A 22,472-nucleotide genomic window follows, 5' to 3' on the forward strand; every position below is an offset into this window, starting at 1 on the left:
ATATCATCAGTTGCGTTTACGACATTCATCGTTGTTTCAGTGGCGGTAAGTACTGAATGAACAACGCACAGAGGCGAAAAATCCAACATTTAGTGGTGTACATTCATGGATATTAGACTTTTATATTGTATAATATCAGGGAGAAATTTCGTTTTTATTCAATGTCCGTTACGTTTACGACAATCTGTGACAACGGAATGTCAAGAAATGCTGTAATAACGAGGTTTTTCAGGAGGTCGTTGTGCAACTCAGTGGACGTTACGCTTACATTTGCAACAAATGTCGCAGAAGTACGACTCTGAAAATGACATATGGGAGTATAAACCACTCAAGAAGAGAAAGAAGAAACGTGACTCCTATTCTGTGGCGGGAACTGTGGCTAAGACAAAATGCAACTCAGGAACACCTGTAAAGAGGGAGAACCAATCTTCCTCAAGGAAAAAGCCTACGGTTAAAGGGAGCCCGACTGTAAACGATGCTAATGCTCATGGCTGTAAAGAAGAGTATACGTGCGTTCCAACACATAATCTCCCCTCCTCTTCTGAGGCATCTAAAGTCGGCGAGACTTTAGGAGACTTTTGTCCAATCTGTCAGATGCCATTCTCCATTCTGGTGGTGCAGTCTCAAAGGTGGCATGTTGCTGAATGTCTTGATTCCCCCAGGGACACATGCAAAGGTACAGTTACCCATTTATTACCCAATACTTAAAAAGAAAAAGAAAAAAAAAACAAGTGAGCAAAGTTTGTGCTGGCTTCAGAAAACTGCATCAATATGAGAAGCTGTATTCTGTCTTTTTTCACATATTAGTCCTCTCACACAGCAGTTAACCTGTAGTTAGTTGAAAGGATGGATTAAAACTTCATATACTTTGTGTCATTTGTAAAACTGTTGTCTATTAACTTTATCAAAATTGAAAACATTTTGTCTGGAAAAATCAGTTTTATTTTTTCATATACATCAATTTATTAATTTATTCATGCATTCCTCTTGTTTTTTTATAAACAACAATATAGATATTATAACTATTGATATCTAAATGCTGCCTAAGGGGGGATATGACTTCAGGGTGTCAGTGTTAACTGGGGTACTGTGGGTTGAAGTAGGAGAAGAGGAAGGCATGTTTGAGTCTGGGACTTGGAGGAAGGACATTGAATATTGGATTGATGACAAGAAAACCTAGGGAGTTGGTTGACCTGGTGCAGAGAAGGAAATTCATTATTAGGACTCGATGTTACAATCCTGAAGTTCAGCATGTTCCTCGATGGAGCCCCTTTCCTAGCCATTACCACAGAGAGGGAGACCAACCAACAACACTTCATCAGTTGTGCACCTCAACTTTGTGTGCTTTGGCTCATCATCACGATATACCGTCAGTTGAGGCAGGCCCACTGCAGGCTGATCAAACCTGGGTGAGTGTCAAGATGTTGCTTCCTCCTCCAGTCACCTAACAGCACAGCAGCAGGGGGTGGGTGAGTCACCCTGCGGTCCAGACAGGAGCCAGTGGCTGCTTCTTTCTGCTGTGGTACTCAGTGCCTTGATGGATTTTCTCTTGCCTGGCCCCTTGACACCCAAGTTCTTCAGGAGCCACGTGGTGGAGTTTGCAACAAAGCCTCTGTAGCCCACTTAGACCAGCCAAACCTCAGCCTTCCAACCTCTTGCTGTAGCCTGAGCTATCAGGTCAGAGTAATGAAATCTTTTCTGTTTAAAGGCCTCCCATACGGCATCCTCCCAAGGGACAGTCAACTGTGTCAGGAAAACACTCCAACAGGACTTCGACCAGAATACCTGATCTGAGTGGAGAGTGGTTGCCATGATCTCCTGTGAAATTATGAGTGTGAATTTGCTCTGAGTAAGGCTGGCTTTGCATCCTACCAGGATGTGCTGGAGTAAGGCCAGCACATAGCACAATGGACTGGCTGTATTTTCCCCCACCCAAAGATTGGAATTGGTAGGGGAATGCAGGATGTCGTATGTTGTTCTGATGATGAAACTCAGCACATTTGACTCAATTCCCCACAACTCTGACCAGGTGATCTTTCTCCTCTCAACAACATCCCATCTGTTCCACAAACTTATTTGCCTTGAGACATGGCTTTAGCACATCCATTGGCTCATTGAACTTTATGGGGCGGCTTGGCTCAGGGGTTTAAAGCGGATGCCCCTTGAAAAAGAACATTCTTGGTTCAATTCCCATGCTTCTCGAAGCCTGTCGTAGTGTCGTTGAGCAAGATACTGAACCCCTGACTGCTCCCCTGGCACTGCTCAGTGGCTGCCTTCTGCTCATGGTTCATCTGAGATGGGTTAATGCAATGGTGAGATTTTGCAGGTGGTTTTCAGTATATATAAGGGAATGTGACAGTAAAGGTCTTTCTTTCCTCTTGTGGATGCACCGTATGGTGTTCTGAAGTACTTGCTTTTCGCTGAGTAGCCTGTGCCAAATATGATAAGATATATTTTACTGATTCCCATAGGGGGAAATTTGTTTCACAGCAGCGTAACAGTTATAGTGTCAAAAAAATAAATAAATATGAATATAAATATTAGTGTCAATATAAATAGAAAGGCAGAAGACAGGAGATAGCAAGACCAAAAAAAAAATCCTGGAATAAATAGACAGCAGATAAATAGACAACAACATCAGGGATGATAATTGGCAACATAAAGGACCAGTGATGGTGAAAAATACACAACTAGAGCTAAACAACAATATAAATAGAGTGACAAAAATAAATAGCAATGAATAAAATACATACACAACATAATAGTCAGGATGTGTGCGGGCTGGGACAAACAAGGATAAGAGAGACAGCAGAGTTAGGACATGACGTGAGTGGGTGAGGTAGTGAATGGGGAAGGGTAGTGAGATTGTAGAATTGTGGAAGCAGCACAGATGCTGGGCACAAAGGAGCATCTGAAGTGTTCGGTTCTGCACCAGGTGGGATGAACCATTGGCTGAAAGAGCTGCATATCAGCCACAGCTCGTAGTGCAGGGGGTGGGAAGGATTGTTCAGGATAGATCCCAGTTTGTCATTCACCGATTTGAATACGGCTCAGGTTCAGTCCCACCACCAAATGGGCTTTTCTCACTATCTTATTGAGCCTATTGACATCACCGAATCTGGCACCACCAGCACACCATACCGAAGAAGAGTGCGCTGGCTACCATGGACTGGTAGAAGGTCTTGAAGAGCCTGCTACAGATGCCAAACAACCTCACTCTCCTCAAGAAGAACGTACTGCTCTGACCCGTCCTGAAGAGGGCATCAGTGTTGTGTGACCAGTCCATTTTGTTGTTGAGGTGGACCCCCATGTACTAATAAGAGTCCACTATCTCCAATTCTTAACCCTAGATAGTTATCGGTACTTGTCTTCTCCGATTCTTAAAGAAATTAAGTTCTCTTTGGGAGTGACAAGCACGGATAGGATTGGGAATGAGTCCATCAGAGGGACTGCATCTTAGATGTTTCAGAGATACATCAGAGAAGCCCAACTTGGATGGTTTGGACATGTACAAATAGGATAGTGAATATATTGGTAGCAGCACACTAAGGTTGGAACTTGAGAGCAGGAGGCCCTGAGGAAGACCGAAGAGAAGATTTGGATGTAGTGAAAGAGGACACAAAGTTAGTTGGTGTTAAACAAGAGGATACAGAGAATAGGGTAAGATGGAGGATGTTGAGTCGCTGTAGTGACCCCTGAAGGGAGCTGCCAAAAGAAAAAAAGGAAGAAAAACCTAGATATATTTCCTAACAATCAGTTTCTGGATGTAGTTGCAAATGAGTTAGTGACATATTTCACTATTAATAGACTCCATGGTCCAAATACAAAAGGTGACAATATTATAAATAGATTTTATCAACCAAGCCTAGCACAAATAACAATAAGAAGTTACCTAAATTACATACTCATGTTTGCTGTCTTTAATTATTGACATGCAAAGAGGTAATTTATAAAAAATTGTTGTCAAACTGTTCTTTAACATGTTTCATTTTCAGGATTTGAGTTGTTTTCTATTATAATTTTCCACAATACTGTGTTTTTCAATTTCATACAGAATGCCCAGATGGTCTCCATTGCTCATCATCCTTTCCCAACCATTATAAAAGATTCAATCACACACTTCTAGCTCACACTCGAGCTAACAGTGATACAAACCTCCTCGATCTGTCCCCGCAGGCAGAGACAAGTGAGAAGACTAGACAGAGCAATATCCTCAAACTGATAAAAACTGAGGTGGGTGACTCCACCCCAGAAACCTCACAAGACAGTGGTCACGTTATTTCTACTCTAACTAATAATAGTGTCTCCCCTGTCAATAACTCCAGAGCACCTCAGGCTAAACTCACTAATGGCCTTCTCTTACTGCGCTCACCTGGCCCAAATGATTTAAAGAAAAAGAAAGCCAAGGCATCTTCTGGTAAGGGCCAGAAGTCCATCATTTCCTCACAAGAAAGGAGAACACATCTCTCATCGACTCCTTTAAAAGCACATAGTGTAGATCAAATTTGTCATGATATTGCCAAAAATGAATCCTGTCTTTACAACAATGAGGCGATAGCCTACTCTCCTATTTCTGAACTTCACACTGACATTGAACTTACGGAGGGTGAACCAAGAAAATCTCTTTTTAAGGATAAGTCATTTGAAAATGATGCTGAAAAGTCTGTGGAACTCTTTAGTGACAGATTCTCAAGTGAAGATGAGATTCTAACTGAATTTATAGATAATCCTGAAACCAGTGATGTAAAAGTAAAGGTTCCACTCCTGTCAAACCACCAGCTGGAACCTGTTAGCTCATTAGCAAACACCAAGGCTTCCTCTTTTGTGGGTAAACTCCCAGCAGATGACTCCACTGGTAAAAGAGACAGCAAGTTGCAGTCTCCTCAGAGGATTGTTTTGGAACATTTGCGAGACACACTTTTGAGCTCAGATTACATGCATGTCAATAACTTTAATGATAGCAGCCTTCTATCAGACCAAGTGGTTAACCAAAGCTCTCAGCAGCAGCAGTCGTCTTTGCAATCTTCGGTAATTCCAGGATCTCAAAATAAGGGGCCAATGAAGTTTCAAAGCAGTACAGGCCAGAACTCCCATCTCAAGCAGACAGACATTGGGGTGTTTTTTGGGCTCAAACCACTCAAAGAGAAGGAGAAAGAGGTACCTAGTGGGCCAACTGAAGTCCATGGCAGCTGCACTTCAGCGCGTGGTCAGAACTCAAGACAGCGGACAGAGAGGCGGAGAAAAACTGTAGCTGTTGCAGATACAGGCCAGGATGGACTGACCGGTCCCAATAGTATTGTGGAAGATGGCAAAGGAGACACTATAAGTGGTGGTTCAAAACAATGGAGAAGACACCGGTGGAATCGAGGTAACACAGAGGGATCACCACGCTGTCCATTCTACAAAAAAGTACCAGGTCAGTGTCGTGCCTCCATTTTTGATAATTTTGGAAATGAACTACTTTTTGGGGGGGCGGAATTAAGATCATCAATGTTTTTCAGGCACAAAGTTTGCCATAGATGCCTTTCGGTACGGACTGATTGAGGGCATCACTACCTACTTTCTGACCCATTTTCACTCCGACCACTACGGAGGTTTGACAAAGAACTCCACATTTCCGATTTACTGTAACAGGGTAAGCTGAACTTTTTTTTTTTTTTTTGATTAGATTTTAAGGGCATGTCGCTTGATGTGACTCTTAGAAGGGAGTGCCTGTCAAACAACTGTTTTGTAGCGTTGTTTGTAATTCAGTGAAGGCTACTATCTATCAATTTCTATCAAGGTGCTCCATGAACCTCTTTTATAGTAACCATTTTGATTTCCTAATTTTCAGAAGTAACGCACTTTAAAAATCCTCTTGCTGAATAAACATTTGATCCCTTTCTCCTTGAAGAATGGGAAAATCAACTAATTGCAAAGTATCAACATCTGGTGTGTGATCAGCAGGCATTTCTTTTACTGGCTATTGCTTTCCATGGTCAGATCACAGGCAATCTGGTAAAGAGCAAGCTGAAGGTGGCCGATCAGTATGTCCACATCCTCCCCATGAACACCCCGGTGACTGTGGAAGGGACACAAGTCACTCTCCTTGATGCCAATCAGTAAGTCACCCCCTTGGTAACCATGGTAGCTGCTCCTTGTGAACCACTCAAAGGAATTGACAAAAACTGATTCCTTCATGTTTATCAGGTTCTGTGATTTGTCCAAAATGTTGCAGCAATATTCTAAAATTTTGAAAGGGGGGGGCATTTTAAGGGGGATACTTTTTTTTTTTTTTTTTTTTTTTGAACAGATTCCTCACGGTTTTGCATCTGCTTTGACCCTGTTTTTAATTTCACAGTTGCCCAGGAGCTGCTATGTTGTTGTTCTTTCTGCCAGATGGACAGACAGTCCTCCACACCGGGGATTTCAGAGCTGATCCATCAATGGAAGCTTACCCAGAGTTGCTCAACTGCAGGGTGCAGACTCTTTACCTGGACACCACGTTAGTACCCCTGTGTTCACTCATGCTAATCTGGCTGAATCAGCGTAGGAGCAGTGGTTTCTCAGACTATTATCAAGGATTTTGTTTTGCTCGCCCAAATAAGAGCTCTCTCTGAACTTTGCTGAGTAATGACTTAGACACAATGCAGATTGAATTGAAGTAAACTGCACTTTTAGCCCAACAGGAATACTTTCATGCAACACCTGTGCAGAAAATGTGTGGTCTTCTTTCAGGCACACTAAAACGCATGTATGACCTCTTTTATCCCCACAGTTACTGCAGCCCAGAATACACTTTCCCCAGACAGGAAGAAGTCATTAACATTGCAGCAAGCACAGCACTGGAATTGGTGACACTGCATCCACGTACCCTTGTAGTGTGTGGATCCTACTCTGTGGGAAAAGAGAAGGTCTTTTTGGGTAAGTGGTTGTGGGATGGTATGTTATGCAACACAGGCTTTAATAGATTATTTTCTTTAGAATGGGCCTCAGTCCTAAGCCATTAACACACTTTAATTCATTTCATTTCGTTTTAAAGTTTGGGATTTTGAAAAGGTTAATGGAAAACTCAGTTTTCATGCTAGCTGAGGGGTTTTGCTTGTTTTTTTTATATGGCACTCACTCTTTAGGGAGGTAGATACAGCTTTTATGAATAGACATTTAACTGCCGATCATATGAAAGAATAGCAACTTCCACTTTTAGTGACAGAATTCTTGACCTTTTTGTTTCATGTTTGAAGGAGAGTATTTATACTTTAAGTGTCTGAAATTTTTATTCAAACTTAGGCTATTACTATCTGTCTCTGTGAGACACAGGAAAACATCTGTATTTGTCCCTACAAACTCATGTTGAATGTTTTTGAGGATTTTAAAATTCTGAAAAGTGATGTTAGTGGGCCTGCAGTTTTATCAAATGTTAACGTGGCCCTTTTTAAAATGATCAGTGCTTCATGGACACAAATCAGGTCAAGCAAAATGAAAACCAGGCATAATAAAACAAATAAACTTGAGGAAAATAAACATTGAGAAAGCTTGCTTAGGAAGGTGGTTTATTTAGAGCTGCTCAAAACAGATGATAGACTGAGGGGGGCAGAACAAATACTACAGGCAGGGCATGAACACCTACTTTTTAAGTTGAAAGGAGTTTGAAGAAAATACTTGAGGTTTAAGAAACGCTGAGGGTGAGAGGTGGTATGATGGGAAATATTACCTGGGGCCTGGTCACACAGGGCCTTGTGTTATTAGCAGGCTCTGAAAGTTAATTTTATTGAAAGCCAGTAGAGGGATGCCAGAGCAGGGATGATGTTGGACAGAAGTTGATCGTTGATGCGTTCATGGTATTGCTTATTGAAATACCTCATGTTTGTTCTTATGTCAGGTGACAACTAATATTGGTAAGAGACTAGGGTATGATACGAGTCTTGTTCCTGATTCATGTGCCACAATGAGAATTTTATAGCATTAGAGTGCATTTTAATGTAGTGAGTGTGCCTCTAAAGATGAGATCACCAATTTGGTATCCTGAATATTTTACGCTTATGATTTCTAAGGTTTGGATTGTTACATCTTTCTAAAGACAAAGTATGCCTCTTAATTTCATATAGTTTAAAGGGTGAGGGCTAATTTTTGAAAAATCTTTGCCCAACTATAAGGTTTGTCATAGCTGACACATAATTCATCAACATGATACTTTAGTTGATTTGAGATTCTCATCAATGGCCACCTATATGTCTGTAAATGGTATGTAGGGATACCCTCTTCCTGAGGGAAGAATGTTGTGCCTTTACTGTCACATTCAGTTATACATACAGCACAACATCAGTGAAATCTGACCACTACATTTAACCCATCGTTGATGAGCCATGAGCAGAAGGCAGCTGGGGAGCAGCACCCGGGGAGCTGTTAGGCGTTCCGTGTTTTGCTGAACAGCACTTTGACACACTAGGAGGAACCGGGAATCGAACCAGGAATGGGAATCAGACAATTGAGCTATCTCCTGCGCCACACTGCCCATCAAAATACATATACGAGCAATGTGAACAACTAATCGATTAGTCCTTTCTTTCCCTGGAAGTGTAAAGGAGGCAAAAAGTGCATAATTTAGTAATGGCAATTAGGTGAACTGTTCACACAAGAAATCTTAATTTTTGTTTCATTCTGTTTCAGCATTAGCAGAGGTCCTGGGGTCCAAAGTCAGCCTGTCACGGGACAAGTTTAACACAATGTGCTGTCTGGAGTCTGAGCGAGTCAGACAACACATCACCACTAACTGGAAGGAAGCTGGGGTGCATGTCTTGCCAATGATGCAGCTCACAGTCAAAGTAGGTCCGGCATCTGTTTTCTTTTTTCACCCTATTTTAGGGGAGTCTGACCAAAGTCTAATTCTATTCAAATTGATTGTATGAATTAGAGGTGCACATTATTCGGCACAAAGCAACTTGCTTGAGGAGTCAAAGTAGTCTTCATCTTTGAGGTAAATGCTCCTCTTTAACATTTCTTAGCAAAGTTAAACCATTCAAAATGAATCTGCAAACCAGTATTTCACTGAACAGGGTTCAATTTGCGCCTCAAGACAGTTCAGTTTCTAAAGAATAGGCAGTAACTGGCTGTCTCTCTCAGCAGGTCCATCAGGTCTATGAAAAGGGCTTTGAAAGTGATTTATTTGAAACAGGCAGCAGAGACCTTGAACACCAATCAACAAAGTTTCTGAATTGTTGCCAATTGTTCTTTGTTCTCCCAATAAATGGTAATCAGACAAACCAATTTGTTTGTAACTGAGATCATGGGGGGGGGGGTAGTGTCAAGGAGTAGTCATTTGATCTCTTGACATTTTTCTTAGAAATATTCATCTGTTTACTAGTGTGGACCATTTCTAGACTTTGACCTACAAACACACCCTACCCTGCCTCAAGGCCACCTATGCAAGTATCAAGGATGGGAGTTGGAATAATTGGGAAAATACTACTTATGTTGATCAAGCACATCATCTATTGAAAAGCACAAAAGCTATCCCAATCTATTTTGTATGTATGTAGAAAATTTAGGTTTGGCATAATTCATGCTCCAAAAATCTCAAAGAAGCTGACTGAGGGATAAGATGCATGAGACGCTTCCCCGTTGAGATGTTGAGAATTTCTGTTCAATATAAGGAACAAATTACAACTCTGACTGTCAAACTGCATCATGCCAGGAGATGTTCTTGTATCATCGACTTCTAAGCAGTATCTGGACGATTCTTGTTGAGGCACAGAATATTGGCGTAATCCATTGATTGTATTTTGGGGGAAAACTGGCAGCCCATCAAAACGGCAAACAATTCAATCTATTTTCTATCTGGAATGAGAATAAAGCCTCGTCTGGGTACATTTTGACTCACTTTCAGCTAAAGATTGACAATCTCATTTTTATGCTCCTTTTCTCTGACAGAAACTGAAGGATCATCTAGCCCGATTCTCTGGACAATATGATAAGCTGGTGGCCTTCAAGCCCACAGGCTGGACCTTCAGCCAGCCGTTGGAATCAGCAGAGATCATAAGGCCTGAAGTCAGTGGCAACATCTCAATTTATGGTATGATCCAAATAGTGCTGTGGAATGTACAAAATACTGAATCAAGAGTCTCTAATATTGAAAAAGATGGTTGAAAATGATCTGAAATGGTTCCTTTTTTCTCTTTTTCTTTGCTGGTCAGTTCTGTTTCACAAAGTAAATTGATTCTAAGAAGCAAATAAAAAATCAGCAGATCACATGGAAAATATACACTAGAAATTTCCTGAAAAGCACAAGGACCACATTTTCCGAGGCTTGCCATGAAATAATTTAGTTTATTAATATTTTTATATTGACCGTATTTGTGAAATGATATAATTGGGCACTTGTGGCTCAGTTGGTAGAGCGGGTGCTCTCTAATGGGATGATCAGCTGTTCCTCTCCTGTTTGCATGCCCAAATCGCCCCTATGGTGAGACACTGAACTGCTCCTCATGGTCCGATGAGTTCCATATATGGGAGTGATCCAGTGTAAACCAAGCTATAAAAGCGGAGAGCATTTATAGTTTGTTGGCCAAATGTCTGCCTTAAACCTGCATATTGGAAGATACATTTTACTTGGTATAGTCTTTCGTGTTTTTTTTCCCCCCCCTCATGCTTTTGAAGCAAGAAATTTCCTTTTGGGGGGGGGGGGTGTCTTCAATAGGGTGGGAATCATTAGAGGACCACTGATCCCTACATTAAATGACATATCAGAACTTGCAAAAACTGAATCACTGGGTTCATTACAGTTGGGCTTGCAGCTCCCTCTTTTGGCAAGAAGGCAGAGTGAATGTGAGCTGCAGGCTTCCCACGCTGACAGAAGAAGATATTTGGAAGCTTCAGTCATGGTCCCCTTGTAGATGGAAGTCTGGAATTGAATCCAATCCAGGTGCTGAAATGGACTGCGACTGGACTTGCCACTTCCCTGTTTTTCTTGCTCTCATGTTCAGCTCATGGAATGAGCAATCAGCAACATTATCCATCTGGTCTGTAACTTCCAATCTGGGGGCTTTTCTTTAAAATACACTTAGATAATTTCTTCTTCTCAGCAGTTTGTGTGTCAGTCAGGCAGAAGGCAATCTGTCGTCTGCCTTCATTTCCTTGCTGTTCTTGGCCATCTGCTACTACTGCTCCTAATGATGCTCTCTGTATGTGGGGGGTGGACTGCATCCTTGACAAGGCTCAGTTTCAGCTCCCTTTCTAAAAGCAGAGGAACAGTCTTAAGGATGAAATGACACCAGACGGGGGTAGGAGGTATTTTGTTAGTCCTTTTGATAAGCTGATCTCTTCACCTCCGAGGGGAGCAATCGATGTCCGGTATTTGCTGGAGGAGCAGCTGGTGTCTCATAAAATTGTACATCATTGCCTGTCACACTGGCTTGCTTCCAGCCAGATGTCTGAAATATGAAGTTACTTTCGTTCGAGATGGAATGTTTGGCCTTTGCTGGATCGAAACAGTAGGAATGAAATTCATAGCTTTTCTCTCCATTACTAGAAATGAGATTGTACAGAGGTACACATGGCAGCATCATTTCACTGCATCCTTGCTGAACACCACCAGGTGGTGTAGAGTGCCACTACTCTGACAGTGAAGTTACCAAACTCTTTAATATCACAAACCTGTTTGTGGTTGACCTTTTTTTGCCCCCTGCCTTGAATAATTTTGCTATCTTAACTTAAATCCTTTTAATATCCCTCTTTGTCTTGCTATCTCACATGATCCTCTACTCTTCAATATTGTAATACTCTAATTTAAATACCTGACCTTAGTTTTATAATATCCTCCTGGAATTTTTAAGTTGTTTTTTTTTTGTTAGACTACAGGACAACTTTTCCAGTTTTGACTTGACGATCAATTTCAAGCACATTGTTTCTTGTTTTTTTTTTCCCCCAACAGGGATTCCATACAGCGAGCACAGTAGCTTCCTGGAGCTGAAGCGATTCGTTCAGTGGCTCCAGCCCCTAAAGATCATTCCCACAGTTAACAATGGCTGCTGGCAAAACAGGAAAGCAATGGAAAAGTTTTTCAGTGAGTGGCTAATGGAAGCTAAACGGTAAATTGATCACATGAGCTGATAGAACAAGATATTTCACCATGAAGTGGTGTATCCAAAGAATATGCAGCTGTTGATTTTGAAGTACTTCAATGTCACTGCTGTGGCAACCCCCCCAATTTAACCCCAGTTTCAACCATACACAATTGGTGTGTTTTTTTTTTTTTTAATGTAATTTCTGTGTAATTAAAACTTATTTATCTTAACTTGCCTTGTATTCACATTTTCTGTGCTTTTTATTTCTCTGTGGAAGACTGCTGTACATAAGATAAGTTTGCTTTGCTCTGTGTCGACAGTGGGGTCAACACAGAGACAAAAGTGTATTTTGTTGAGTGAAAGCTGCAGTTCCACTCTGACATTGGATTCTTAAAGCCGAGACAAGATTTATTGCTCAACAAAATTATGTGTTGCTTTAAAGATCTTGATCTTATAAATTTTTCTTTCAGCTGCTCCCTTCAAGTGTCACCACAACAATTCAACTTCTAGATCTAACAAACTAAAAAAAATTTGGATTTAAATCAGAATTTTTGAATTTGCAACTTTTTTTTTTTTTTAGAAATTATAGGGCTGTGTCTACACTCGCAAGCATGGTATTGTAAGGTGTTTATCTAGGAGGTCTTGATTTGCTTCAGTGTCCCTGTGTTGTCTAGTTTATCACAAAATGAAGGATGACTGACATGTTGTCTAGTTTATCACAAAATGAAGGATGACTGACATTTTGAGCCAGAGTGGGTAATAATACAACCCACACTTAAGTGTCAGTGATGGGCTGGATAGGAAAGGCATGCATATATCATGCTATAATTGACCTTATTGCTCTTATTAGAGCAGGGTACTATGATAATCGTAGGCCAATCCATTTGAAGTTTAATCTAACACTCCCAATTGTGCTGAAGGAGTAGATTGAGTCTTTTGTACTTACTGTTTTACTTTTTAATCTTCAGCTCTAACTTGAAAAAGTTGTTACCTTCTTCTGCTTTTGGCTTTTCCCTTCAGGGGTTGCCTCAGTGAATCAACCCTCTCCATCTAACCTTATTCTCTGTATCCTCCTCTCACACCAACTACCTTCATATCCTCTCTCACGACGTCCATAAATTTTCATGTAACTCAGTACGATGTGTACTTATTAATAGCACATGAACAGTCCAAAGCAAACAGCACCTATTTTTACCGTTAAATAAATCAATACTTATATTATTGCTCAAATGGCAAAATCTTAATAAAAAATGTGTTGAATCTTACATAATCTATACCTAAGGCTTCTTCATATGATACTTGGCTTAATATATTGCTGGGTCATAATTTTACAAAATGTATGCCAAAGCTGTTGCCTTTACGTTTGAGAAAAAAATAGTACTTTAAGCCATTTAGGAGGTATTTGTTATGAATGAATTTAGAATTTATAAGAAAAAGTGCCACAATCCAATCTGACAGATTTTGGATGATTGCAATGGTTTGTGGCACCGTATTATTTATTTAAAAAACACAAATGTCAATGTAATTTTCATCACATTGAGAAAATAGGACTCAGATAACTCTCTGAAGATGCTTGTTTTCTTGGAAGTCCTTTGACAAAAACAAAAAAAAATGGAACAATTTCTTTTAGCTTTCTTGATATTCTGTGCCAACATGGAAATCAAACCAGTTGCAAATATTTCTAACCCAGGGAGTGATTAAACTACATATTAAAGTCTCTCCCTGAGCTGGTGACCAGGAATGCTCTCGTTATGCATCCAAAATCAAACCTTAGACTAGTGTCAGACTGGACTTTGGTTCAAAGAAGACCCCTGCTAGAGGAGTATGAGATGAGGGGATACACATTCACATTTTATTCCACTTAAGGTGTAGTCACAGCAGTGGGATCATAAATACATCTGTCAAAGGACATACAGAGCATAAAGGTCCTGTTTCCTGTTGTCAGTTAAGTCAATCAGTTTTAATTAAAAACAAAAACAGTTCACCTTGTAATTTTACCTGTGTAGTTGCTTGGAAAAAACACAATGCTGTGTGATATGAGTAGTATAAGGAAATATGCATAAGAGAGGACTTTCCTGTTTTCACTTCGGGTAAATACTTTGCAGGAAAACTTGATCAACAGCCTAAGTGGATATCCCATGGACACCAAGCAGCTGAGTATGAGAACCCCGAGTTTACAAGCACATAATCGAGATGCTTTCGTGATAACAGTGATTTTTATATCCTTTCAATATTTACCATGTTGTTTATCTCTGTTAAACATGAACTGAACCGAATGGCAGGGTGACTGCACACATATGAGATGTGTGAACACCAAATATATCAAGGGTGAATTTCTCACTGGTGGATAGTATTAGTCACTGCAAAGACAGTTTGGCAGATGCAGAGGCTGGGAGACTGGCTGACGCAGAATTGTCACTTTTACCTGGTGTGAGAAAACAAAAAACCTCAATTATGCTGTGTAGATGCTAAAAATAATGGCCACCTTGAAGTGTATGTTGGCATTTTGAGGGCTTCTGATAAAAGTACCTCTGTCTTCAGTGACTTGCTTAGGAACATCTTGAACTCTTTCACAGTCCTGATATGCAGGTCATTTATGGCCAAAATCTGATCGCCTTTGTGGAACAGACACATGTTCTGTGGCAGGCCTGTCCATCCAGAAACACTGGTGCAGTGACATAGACACACAGACACATTCACTCACATCATGTATCTCATAACATTTGTATGAAGTGTGTTCTAACTATCATATTCCATGTAACTCATCCAACAATCTTGTCATTAGATTGCCTGTGTGTGTGTGTGTGTGTGTGTGTACATATATACATATACATACATACATACATCAGGTTTGCAACACAGCAATCCCTTTTTCTCTGCAGTCGTGTGTATCTGTCTTATGTGTTCAATTTTGCATGAATTTGTGCAGCTATGAAATGTCACATGACTATAATCAATTCAGACTACTGTAGTTAATGTGGTTGTGCTCCTCATGGTGGAACAGTGCAGAGTACTGATGTTTTTTTGAAGCATTCATTCACAAGCATGCAATAACATATTAGGGAAACTCTAATGCAGCTAAATTTAACTGCAAATATATGGGATGGTATATAGAATTCGATTATTTCTTCTGGACAGTAATTCAGTGAGACCTATTGGGCAGGATTCAGTTGAGATGAGCGCAGTGAAGGGAGCTGAGGACACTTACTCAATACTGTTGTCATATTACTATGACTGAGAATTGGCTCTCCAGCACAACAAGGTATTTTTAAAATGATAAATATCAATTCCACAGTCCAGTGACCCCTGATGATAAGCAGTATAGGTAATAAATGAATGCATGTTTTCTTTGTCTTTTGTCTCAGGATTCAAATACAGTCCTTATAGATAAAAATGTTTAATAATAAATCGTCAGTTAAATATCTATCTATCGATCGATCGATCGATAGATATATATGTTTATCAAGCTCTCCAGTGCAATGCATTTGATACAACCTTGGTTTACCGTCAACCTCTGTTACTGTCAGGTGTTTCTTCAAATCTGCCTGCTTGACCTCAATATCTCTTTCCTTCAGAGTGTTTCGGTCCAGGCTTTAATGAAAGATAAGACAACAAACACCTTACTTCATTTATATTTCTCTTCAATCTGAATATTTCATCAATCCTTGAGAGGAAATTAATCTTGGCAGAGACTCCATTCCTGTAACTTTTGGGTCCATTTCCCATTGTGTCATACAGCAAAGTCAAGTGCCCAAAACTTTGAACCAAGATCAAGAAATCAAGGAATAGTATGATACGTTTTTAATTCCACATTGAGCTTGAGATGTGAGAAATAAGAGCCAGGCATTTGTGATCATTAATACCTCGTTTTTTTATTGTACTGGCATGAGTGCCAATATAGATAAGAGTTTCTAATTTTCTTTGAATGACCCATTTCAATTCTGGGAGCAAAGTTATGGGTTAATCATGTGCCTTGAATAAGACCTCTGCTTCACTGTATTATCACCCCATACAACAAAGTGATAACTATGGTTTATCTTATTGAAAAAGGGGTCACTTTTGTGTGTGTGTGTGTGTGTGTGTGTGTGTGTATTTTTTTATCTGCTACTATAGTGTCACCTTTCTGTGGAACTCAGCTTTTCCAATATGTGGCCATTCTGTCCATCCAGCATGTTTACAGGAGAAGGAATGTCGATGTCACTGGAGATGCTGCTGAAGTCTGAACTAGGACATCCTCCTTCTCTGCAAAAGCAAGAATGTTTAAGAAGATTACGACTAATCTAGCATCGATACAAGATTCACTTACAGTCAACTATTTTCACCCTTTGTCTACCAAAATACCAGGTGGTGACCTGGAGAGTAAGTGAAGCTGCCATTGAGCTGAAACCAAGCCCAACATTTGTTGAATCACTTAAATCACTGAATCAGCTCAGCAGGCTGTCACAAAAAAGCGAAGTGCCCAACACAGCGCGTTCGAAGAGCTGAACAATTATTTTATTTACTGAAGCTGGTGGAACATATGCAAATAGCAATGTTGTTGTTATTATAAACTGATACCCTACTCTAGGAGAGCTTATTCAGAATGCACGTCAGAAACCTGTAACAGTTTGTAGTCCATACATCATCGCTGGTCTCACCACTGTCTTGTACACCTTTCCTTTTATTCTGGCCGATAGTCTTCTATCACATAGCACCCCTGACACTTTTCTCCACCCTTTCCAACCTGCTTGGACCCATCTCTTCACCTCTTTTCCACACTCTCCGTTGCTCTAGACTGTTGACCCTAAGTACCTGAAATCCTCCAGCTTCTTGATCTCCACTCCCTGTAGCCTCACCGTTCCACCTGAGTTCCTCTCATTCACACACATATATTCTGTCTTGCTGCGACTAACTTTCATTACTCGCCTTTCCAGAGCATATCTACACCTCTCTGGATTTTCCTCTACCTGTTTTCTGCTCTCACTATAGATCACAATGTCATCCGCAAACATCATGGTCCATGGGGATTCCTGTCTAACCTCATCTGACAGCCTATCCATCACCATTGCGAACAAGAAGGGGCTCAGAGCTGATCCCTGATGGAGTTCCACCTCCACCTTGAACTTCTCTGTTACCCCTACAGCACACCGTACCAGTGTCTCATGCATACATGTCCTGCACCAGTCTAACATACTTCTCTGCTACTCCAGACTTCCTCATACTATACCAGAGCTCCTCTCTTGGCACCCTGTCATATGCTTTTTCTAGGTCTTTTGGTTGACTCGCATGTTTGGTTTTGGCAAAAGTTTTACGCCGGATGCCCTTCCTGACGCAACCCTCTGCATTTATCCGGGCTTAAGACCGGCACAGGGAGACACTGCTCCGTGCCCCCCCAAGGCAGGCTTGGAGGCCAGTGCTGCCCTGAGGCTGCATTAAAAATAAGCCACTTATGACAATTTCACAATTATACTTGAGTAACTAGGACTATGTGGACTATGTGTAACTAGATTTCTTGCAAAACATTCCTTAAATAGAGAGTGTTGAGGCTTAACAGTGAAGACAAAGCAGATGTTATAAAACACACAACTTCCATAATAAGAACAATTCATCTGAAGTCTACCTGTCATGGGCTTGTATCTCCCCGTCAAACATACATGTCCTTATCTCATCAAAGGCCTTAGTGACGGTCCTCATCAGGCTCCCAGGGACTTCCTTCCTGGAATTATACCGTATATCACACCCACCTGCTTTTGTTCTCGGCAGTTTTATGTGGGGATTATCAAAAACAAATTTCCAGCAATCTAACACGAGATAATAATACTTAAGGCTTACGGTTCTTGAATCTGCTCTTCATTACGTTCCAAATCAGACATTGACTCATATCTAAAGAATGTATATTCACAAAAAAACATACTTTGTCACAAATTAATTTGTAAAATGTTGATAGAAATACAGGAGAGTAATTAAAGATTTTTTGCACTTTTATCCAAGACATAATAGACTTATATTTTCATATGTGACAGGGGGACAGGGAGACTCACAGTGACTCTGTATTTTTATCCTGGGCAGCATCAGTTAGCTGAGCCTCATTTGTGTGTGATTCTGTATTATAATCTTGGACATCATCAGTAGTCCAGGCCTCATTTGTGTGGAAAAAAAAACAAATATACATGGAACACTAGCATCATTTTAGGATGATGTACTTATTACCCAAAAACAACTTACTTGAATTTTCCATTGCAAGTAGGACCTCGGATAGTCATAGATTTCACAGTCCTCTGGCTGTGAAGCACGGCGCTTTGCTTTGTCTTGAAACTGATGGGAAATCATACAGCGTTGAGACTTGCAACAAATGCAAGTGACTTCTCAACATAGTGTTTAAAGTTTAAAATGATTTAATGAGAAGCATCCATAAAAATGACAAATTTCACCTCTGAGTTCTCACAGTGGTTGCTCATTGTTTGTGATAACGGGTCAGAAATGGATCGATACTTGAGCAGTGGCTGAGGAATAACAGATACATTCAAAATTCAGCATGACAAGTGGAAGGTTCTTATAAAGGGAATTGTTTCTTGTTGTCTTTTTTCCAAAACATGAGAAAAGACCATGATATTCAGAACAAATTACATGAAAGAGAGTGATGTATAAGTCACTCGGAGACCCCCAATGTAGAAAGAGAGAAGTACATGTTCTTATGTGTGTGTCCATGTACAGAAAGAACCCTTGCAGAATAAAACCGCTACCAGATCTATGACACACTTTTAATTATGAACCAACCTTTTCCAACAAAGAAGTCAAAGTTTTCTTCTGCAAAAGGGGTTTTGAAATAACTTGCTAAAAATAGAAGAGGAAAGAGAATTTCCTTGATTAAAAGTGCTGGTTGGGGACAACAGTTAATAGATGACTGATGAAGCCAGACATTGAGGTGACCAACAGAATTCAAAATGCTTTGAGAACGGATTTGACTGACAATAATATGACTTAACTTTCACAGGGAAAGGCAAATTTCACACAGAGAAAAAAAAAATGAAGCTATAAAAAAAAAAATGGGAAACTATGTTTTATACAGCCTGCAAGCAGTGGCGTGTCAACTGGACACACCACTGCTTGGTGATGGATGTCCAGCATATGCATATTTTGTTTTTATACTTACCTGATAAAGCTGAATAGAATTTGCACAATATTTACCTCATTTTTGTCCTGTGTGTCAGCCACTTCCTGCAGCAGAAGACAGAATCTTTGTCAATGAGAGAGACAGTACTGGGAAAATTAAGCCGTCCTTAAGGCTCTAAAAAAATCAGGATAATGTAAATGTACCACTGAGCTCAGGATTTCATGTGGCCGGTTTTTCAGGACTTCAAACAGGTCAGAGAACCAGGCATCCACTTCCTGGCTAAAACACAAGTGGCAACAAATTAGACTCCAAATATGGCATTTCATAAGAAGCAATCTAAAAAATCATGTGTAGTGTGGAAACGGTGATGTTTAATAACACTCTTGTGTGAGCAGGAGGGGAAATGAAGCCATTATGATCTTTTTATATTGACTGTAAGGATACTCAAAATAGTAGCAGGAGGAGGAGACCTGTTCAAGAGGCCTTGTGGGGACAACTGACCCAATCAGCAGTGGCCTCAATCTTGGTTATATCATTAACACCCTCCAAAACCAATTGAATTGATGTTTCTGGGACTGTTTTTAATTCCCATTATAAAGTGGAAGAAACCCTGTTGTTTAGAGTGGGTGCATGTATGCAAAATCTTCACAAAATCAGTTAGGGCATTAAGTGAAAGAACAGCTGATCATGGAGACATTCTTTCTCTTACGTTCTAAACCCCTAATTCAAACACAACCAGTGTGTAAACAGACCTGCTCTCTCCCACAAGAAAGTAGTCCCGAGCAGCAGAATGAAAGTACAGCACACAAGACGGTGAACACTTGAAGCTCCTCTGAATCAAACTCCATTTCTGGTGGGTTTCAGGACCCACTGACAGCAGGGAGAGCCTGGCACGTGTGATGATATAGATCAGAAGTCATAACTCTGCCTTGTTTTTACATTTGCATTTATATCACATTTTAACATAGACAAGTGCAGCTCAGAGACATGAAAAAGGAAAAACATGCAAAACTAATCAACAGATTGTCGACTATCAAGGAAGCGTCTGATTATCAGTTCTCTATGTTCTGTGTACCAAAAAATTTCCTAGTTAAGATAGAACGCAGGTGAATTTATCATGCATGATGATTACATACTGTGTCAAATCTATCTCTCCAACTGGTCTTTCATCTGGATTTTTAAAATAGAGGAGTTGATGTTCTTCCTTGCCAATTTTGAAAAGCACAAAATATCGCCTCTTCCATGATTTCTGCATGACGAGAAATGCAAAAAGCAACTTCATAATCACGTTGCAGGGACTTAAATATTGCAATAATCTGTACCATTTAAAAAATGGTATAAATCAACAAACATGACAGACTTTCTGTGTTTAAATCTGTTATGTGAGAACTGTATCTTTGTAGTACAAGCACAGTATACTACAGAAGGTGGTTAATCTTTTTTACCTCTGCCCACATTTGATTTTCAGGAGGAGATTTGAACAAATAGCCAGATCTTATTTCTTTCACATCCCCGGCTGGTTTGTAGAACACTGAGCCACGACCTGAAACCAAACCATATAAAAGTAGTTTTTTTAGTACGGTCTGTAAAGCCAGGTATTTTGTCTGATATCTGATTGGAAGAAATCTCACTTTCTGCTTTGTAAATAACAACATTTTGGTTGCATTTATTTTTACTAAATATACCTTTTGGATGGAAATAAGACACGATACATACAAAATTTGCCGCTGAAAAATGTTGATCAGATATTAAATACTGATATAAGATCAAATTAAAATCATTACCGTGTGACGCCATTGTGTTTGAACATGCACAATGCTGGAAGATACCACAAAAGAAATGTAACACTGACACAAAAGTGAGACATCACCTGTATTCTTCCTGCTCTTGTGCATTGTGACAGCACACCTAAACAAAAGAACACATTAACCGTCTCCCCATTACAGTATAAAATACAATTATGGGTACTCCATGAAATGGGGTACAAAAAGTTTACTTTTTAGAAACCTAAAATGTATAGATAAACAGATTTGTCTCTTATATAAAGCATTTCTGTCGTAAATACATCATTTGCATCTATTCATCTTTGTGCCACACATCCATGTACTGTTTTAGTATCATTCCAAACATTTCTAACTCTGTCTTTAAAAACAATATTTTATTTGAATAAAAACATTTACATCATCCCCTAAAAAAAGTTATACTTACTTGTGGAACAGCTTTACAGGTCCTGGTCAATCGGTCTTTTGTCAATCACTGTTGCTGGAAGAGGAACCTGGATATTTTTTTTGTACCTGCCAAACAATTCGAATCAAAGTAAAACTTGAATTTCTGGTTCCTTGTGTCGATGTTTTTTTTTTTTTTTTTCAAAGCTATGACTGCAGTATCGTTCATCTGCAGGCGTCTTTAAGGGCAATGTGCCTCTTACATTAAAACCCAAATAGTACTCACTCTCTCAGTCTCTAAATATACGGTAAACTGAATATAGAACATTATATTTTCTTAGGAGTCATGTCCACTTGAAGAGGGCAACTCAGGATGCAGGCTTTCTGGTATTGACAAAGAACTACTTAGTCATCATTGACAGTAATGTCACTGAAAGTGAAAGGTCGCTTGTCCTGATTTTCTAAAGTGGGTCAAATGCGTGTTTATTGCTCCTTTGGCAGATTACATTTCAATGTCAGTCAGCAGGATGACACAAAGCTGCCAGACTAATTGTCTGTGAAGTTGTCTACAAGTTTACAGGCAATAAACTGTCTCCCTGTATCATAGCATTGAACTGAATTTGGCACTTCATATTTTTCATATTCTTTTACATTGCAAGTTAGGAATTTGTCTACTGTTTACAGACCAGACAGTGCTTCAAGAGGGGAGGTAGCTGTTAAAGTCCTTTCAAAATGATCTGTGAAACTCAGGGACTCCATTTTCACAGTTTCCACAATATACAATTTCAGCATCCTTAAGCTTCATAACTCTCCACGTGTCTCCGCTACAGACTCCTCTGCTCAGAGAACTGGCTATTTAAGAAGGAAAACTAATAAGGGTACATTAGCCATTCACTGTTATAGCAACTTTATTATTACAACTCATGGGAATAAGTCCAGTGCATCCATTTTATTTATGTTTTACCCTTAAGCCAATCACAATGATAGCCAAAGCCTCAACATCGGCACAACGTCATGACGCATTCCTCAGGGGTACTGTGGGGATGACATGGTTTTCTCAGCAAAATAGCTTTCTTGATTTTCTTGAGTCACATGTAATGAAAATATTTGCAGAAGAGACTACATTTTTATTAAGATGTGTTGTTTCATATAAGAAAATATAAAATGGGACAT

At 39.9% G+C, this 22,472-nt stretch overlaps 2 protein-coding genes across 6 annotated transcripts; one reads left to right on the forward strand and one right to left on the reverse strand.

The window, feature by feature from the left end:
* The first annotated feature begins 48 nt into the window (after nucleotides 1-48).
* On the forward strand, nucleotides 49-12,256 carry dclre1a (DNA cross-link repair 1A (PSO2 homolog, S. cerevisiae)). The gene is made up of 9 exons (XM_086139837.1): nucleotides 49-676; nucleotides 4,055-5,416; nucleotides 5,502-5,635; nucleotides 5,983-6,101; nucleotides 6,341-6,484; nucleotides 6,758-6,903; nucleotides 8,650-8,804; nucleotides 9,910-10,051; nucleotides 11,909-12,256. Exons 1-9 carry the CDS (start codon nucleotides 280-282, stop codon nucleotides 12,067-12,069), a joined length of 2,760 nt encoding a protein of 919 aa, XP_085995963.1. The 5' UTR covers nucleotides 49-279; the 3' UTR covers nucleotides 12,070-12,256.
* A 1,672-nt stretch (nucleotides 12,257-13,928) lies between these two features.
* LOC147215124 (pleckstrin homology domain-containing family S member 1-like) lies at nucleotides 13,929-21,402 on the reverse strand. 5 transcript variants are annotated; one of them, XM_086139925.1, is made up of 17 exons: nucleotides 21,343-21,402; nucleotides 21,005-21,042; nucleotides 20,580-20,677; nucleotides 20,271-20,383; nucleotides 19,887-20,021; nucleotides 19,338-19,413; nucleotides 19,209-19,238; nucleotides 18,798-18,854; nucleotides 18,452-18,523; nucleotides 18,246-18,335; nucleotides 18,062-18,159; nucleotides 17,853-17,903; nucleotides 17,641-17,736; nucleotides 16,161-16,283; nucleotides 15,537-15,632; nucleotides 14,571-14,706; nucleotides 13,929-14,466 (listed from the first exon to the last, which is right to left on the reverse strand). In XM_086139925.1, the coding sequence occupies exons 2-17, from the start codon at nucleotides 21,027-21,029 to the stop codon at nucleotides 14,395-14,397; spliced, it is 1,368 nt and encodes a 455-aa protein (XP_085996051.1). In that variant the 5' UTR covers nucleotides 21,030-21,042; nucleotides 21,343-21,402; the 3' UTR covers nucleotides 13,929-14,394. The 5 variants fall into 5 exon arrangements, 4 of the variants coding, with proteins under 4 accessions (XP_085996051.1, XP_085996048.1, XP_085996050.1 ...); XR_015104216.1 differs by lacking the exons at nucleotides 21,005-21,042; nucleotides 21,343-21,402 and having other exon boundaries at nucleotides 15,547-15,632; nucleotides 20,580-20,815; XM_086139922.1 differs by lacking the exons at nucleotides 21,005-21,042; nucleotides 21,343-21,402 and having other exon boundaries at nucleotides 20,580-20,815.
* Nucleotides 21,403-22,472: the final 1,070 nt, after the last annotated feature.

Source organism: Fistularia commersonii, chromosome 32 (genome assembly GCF_037954325.1).
Source record: "Fistularia commersonii isolate RoL2024-O1a breed Wild chromosome 32, RoL_Fcom_v1.0, whole genome shotgun sequence".
NCBI lineage: Eukaryota > Metazoa > Chordata > Actinopteri > Syngnathiformes > Fistulariidae > Fistularia > Fistularia commersonii.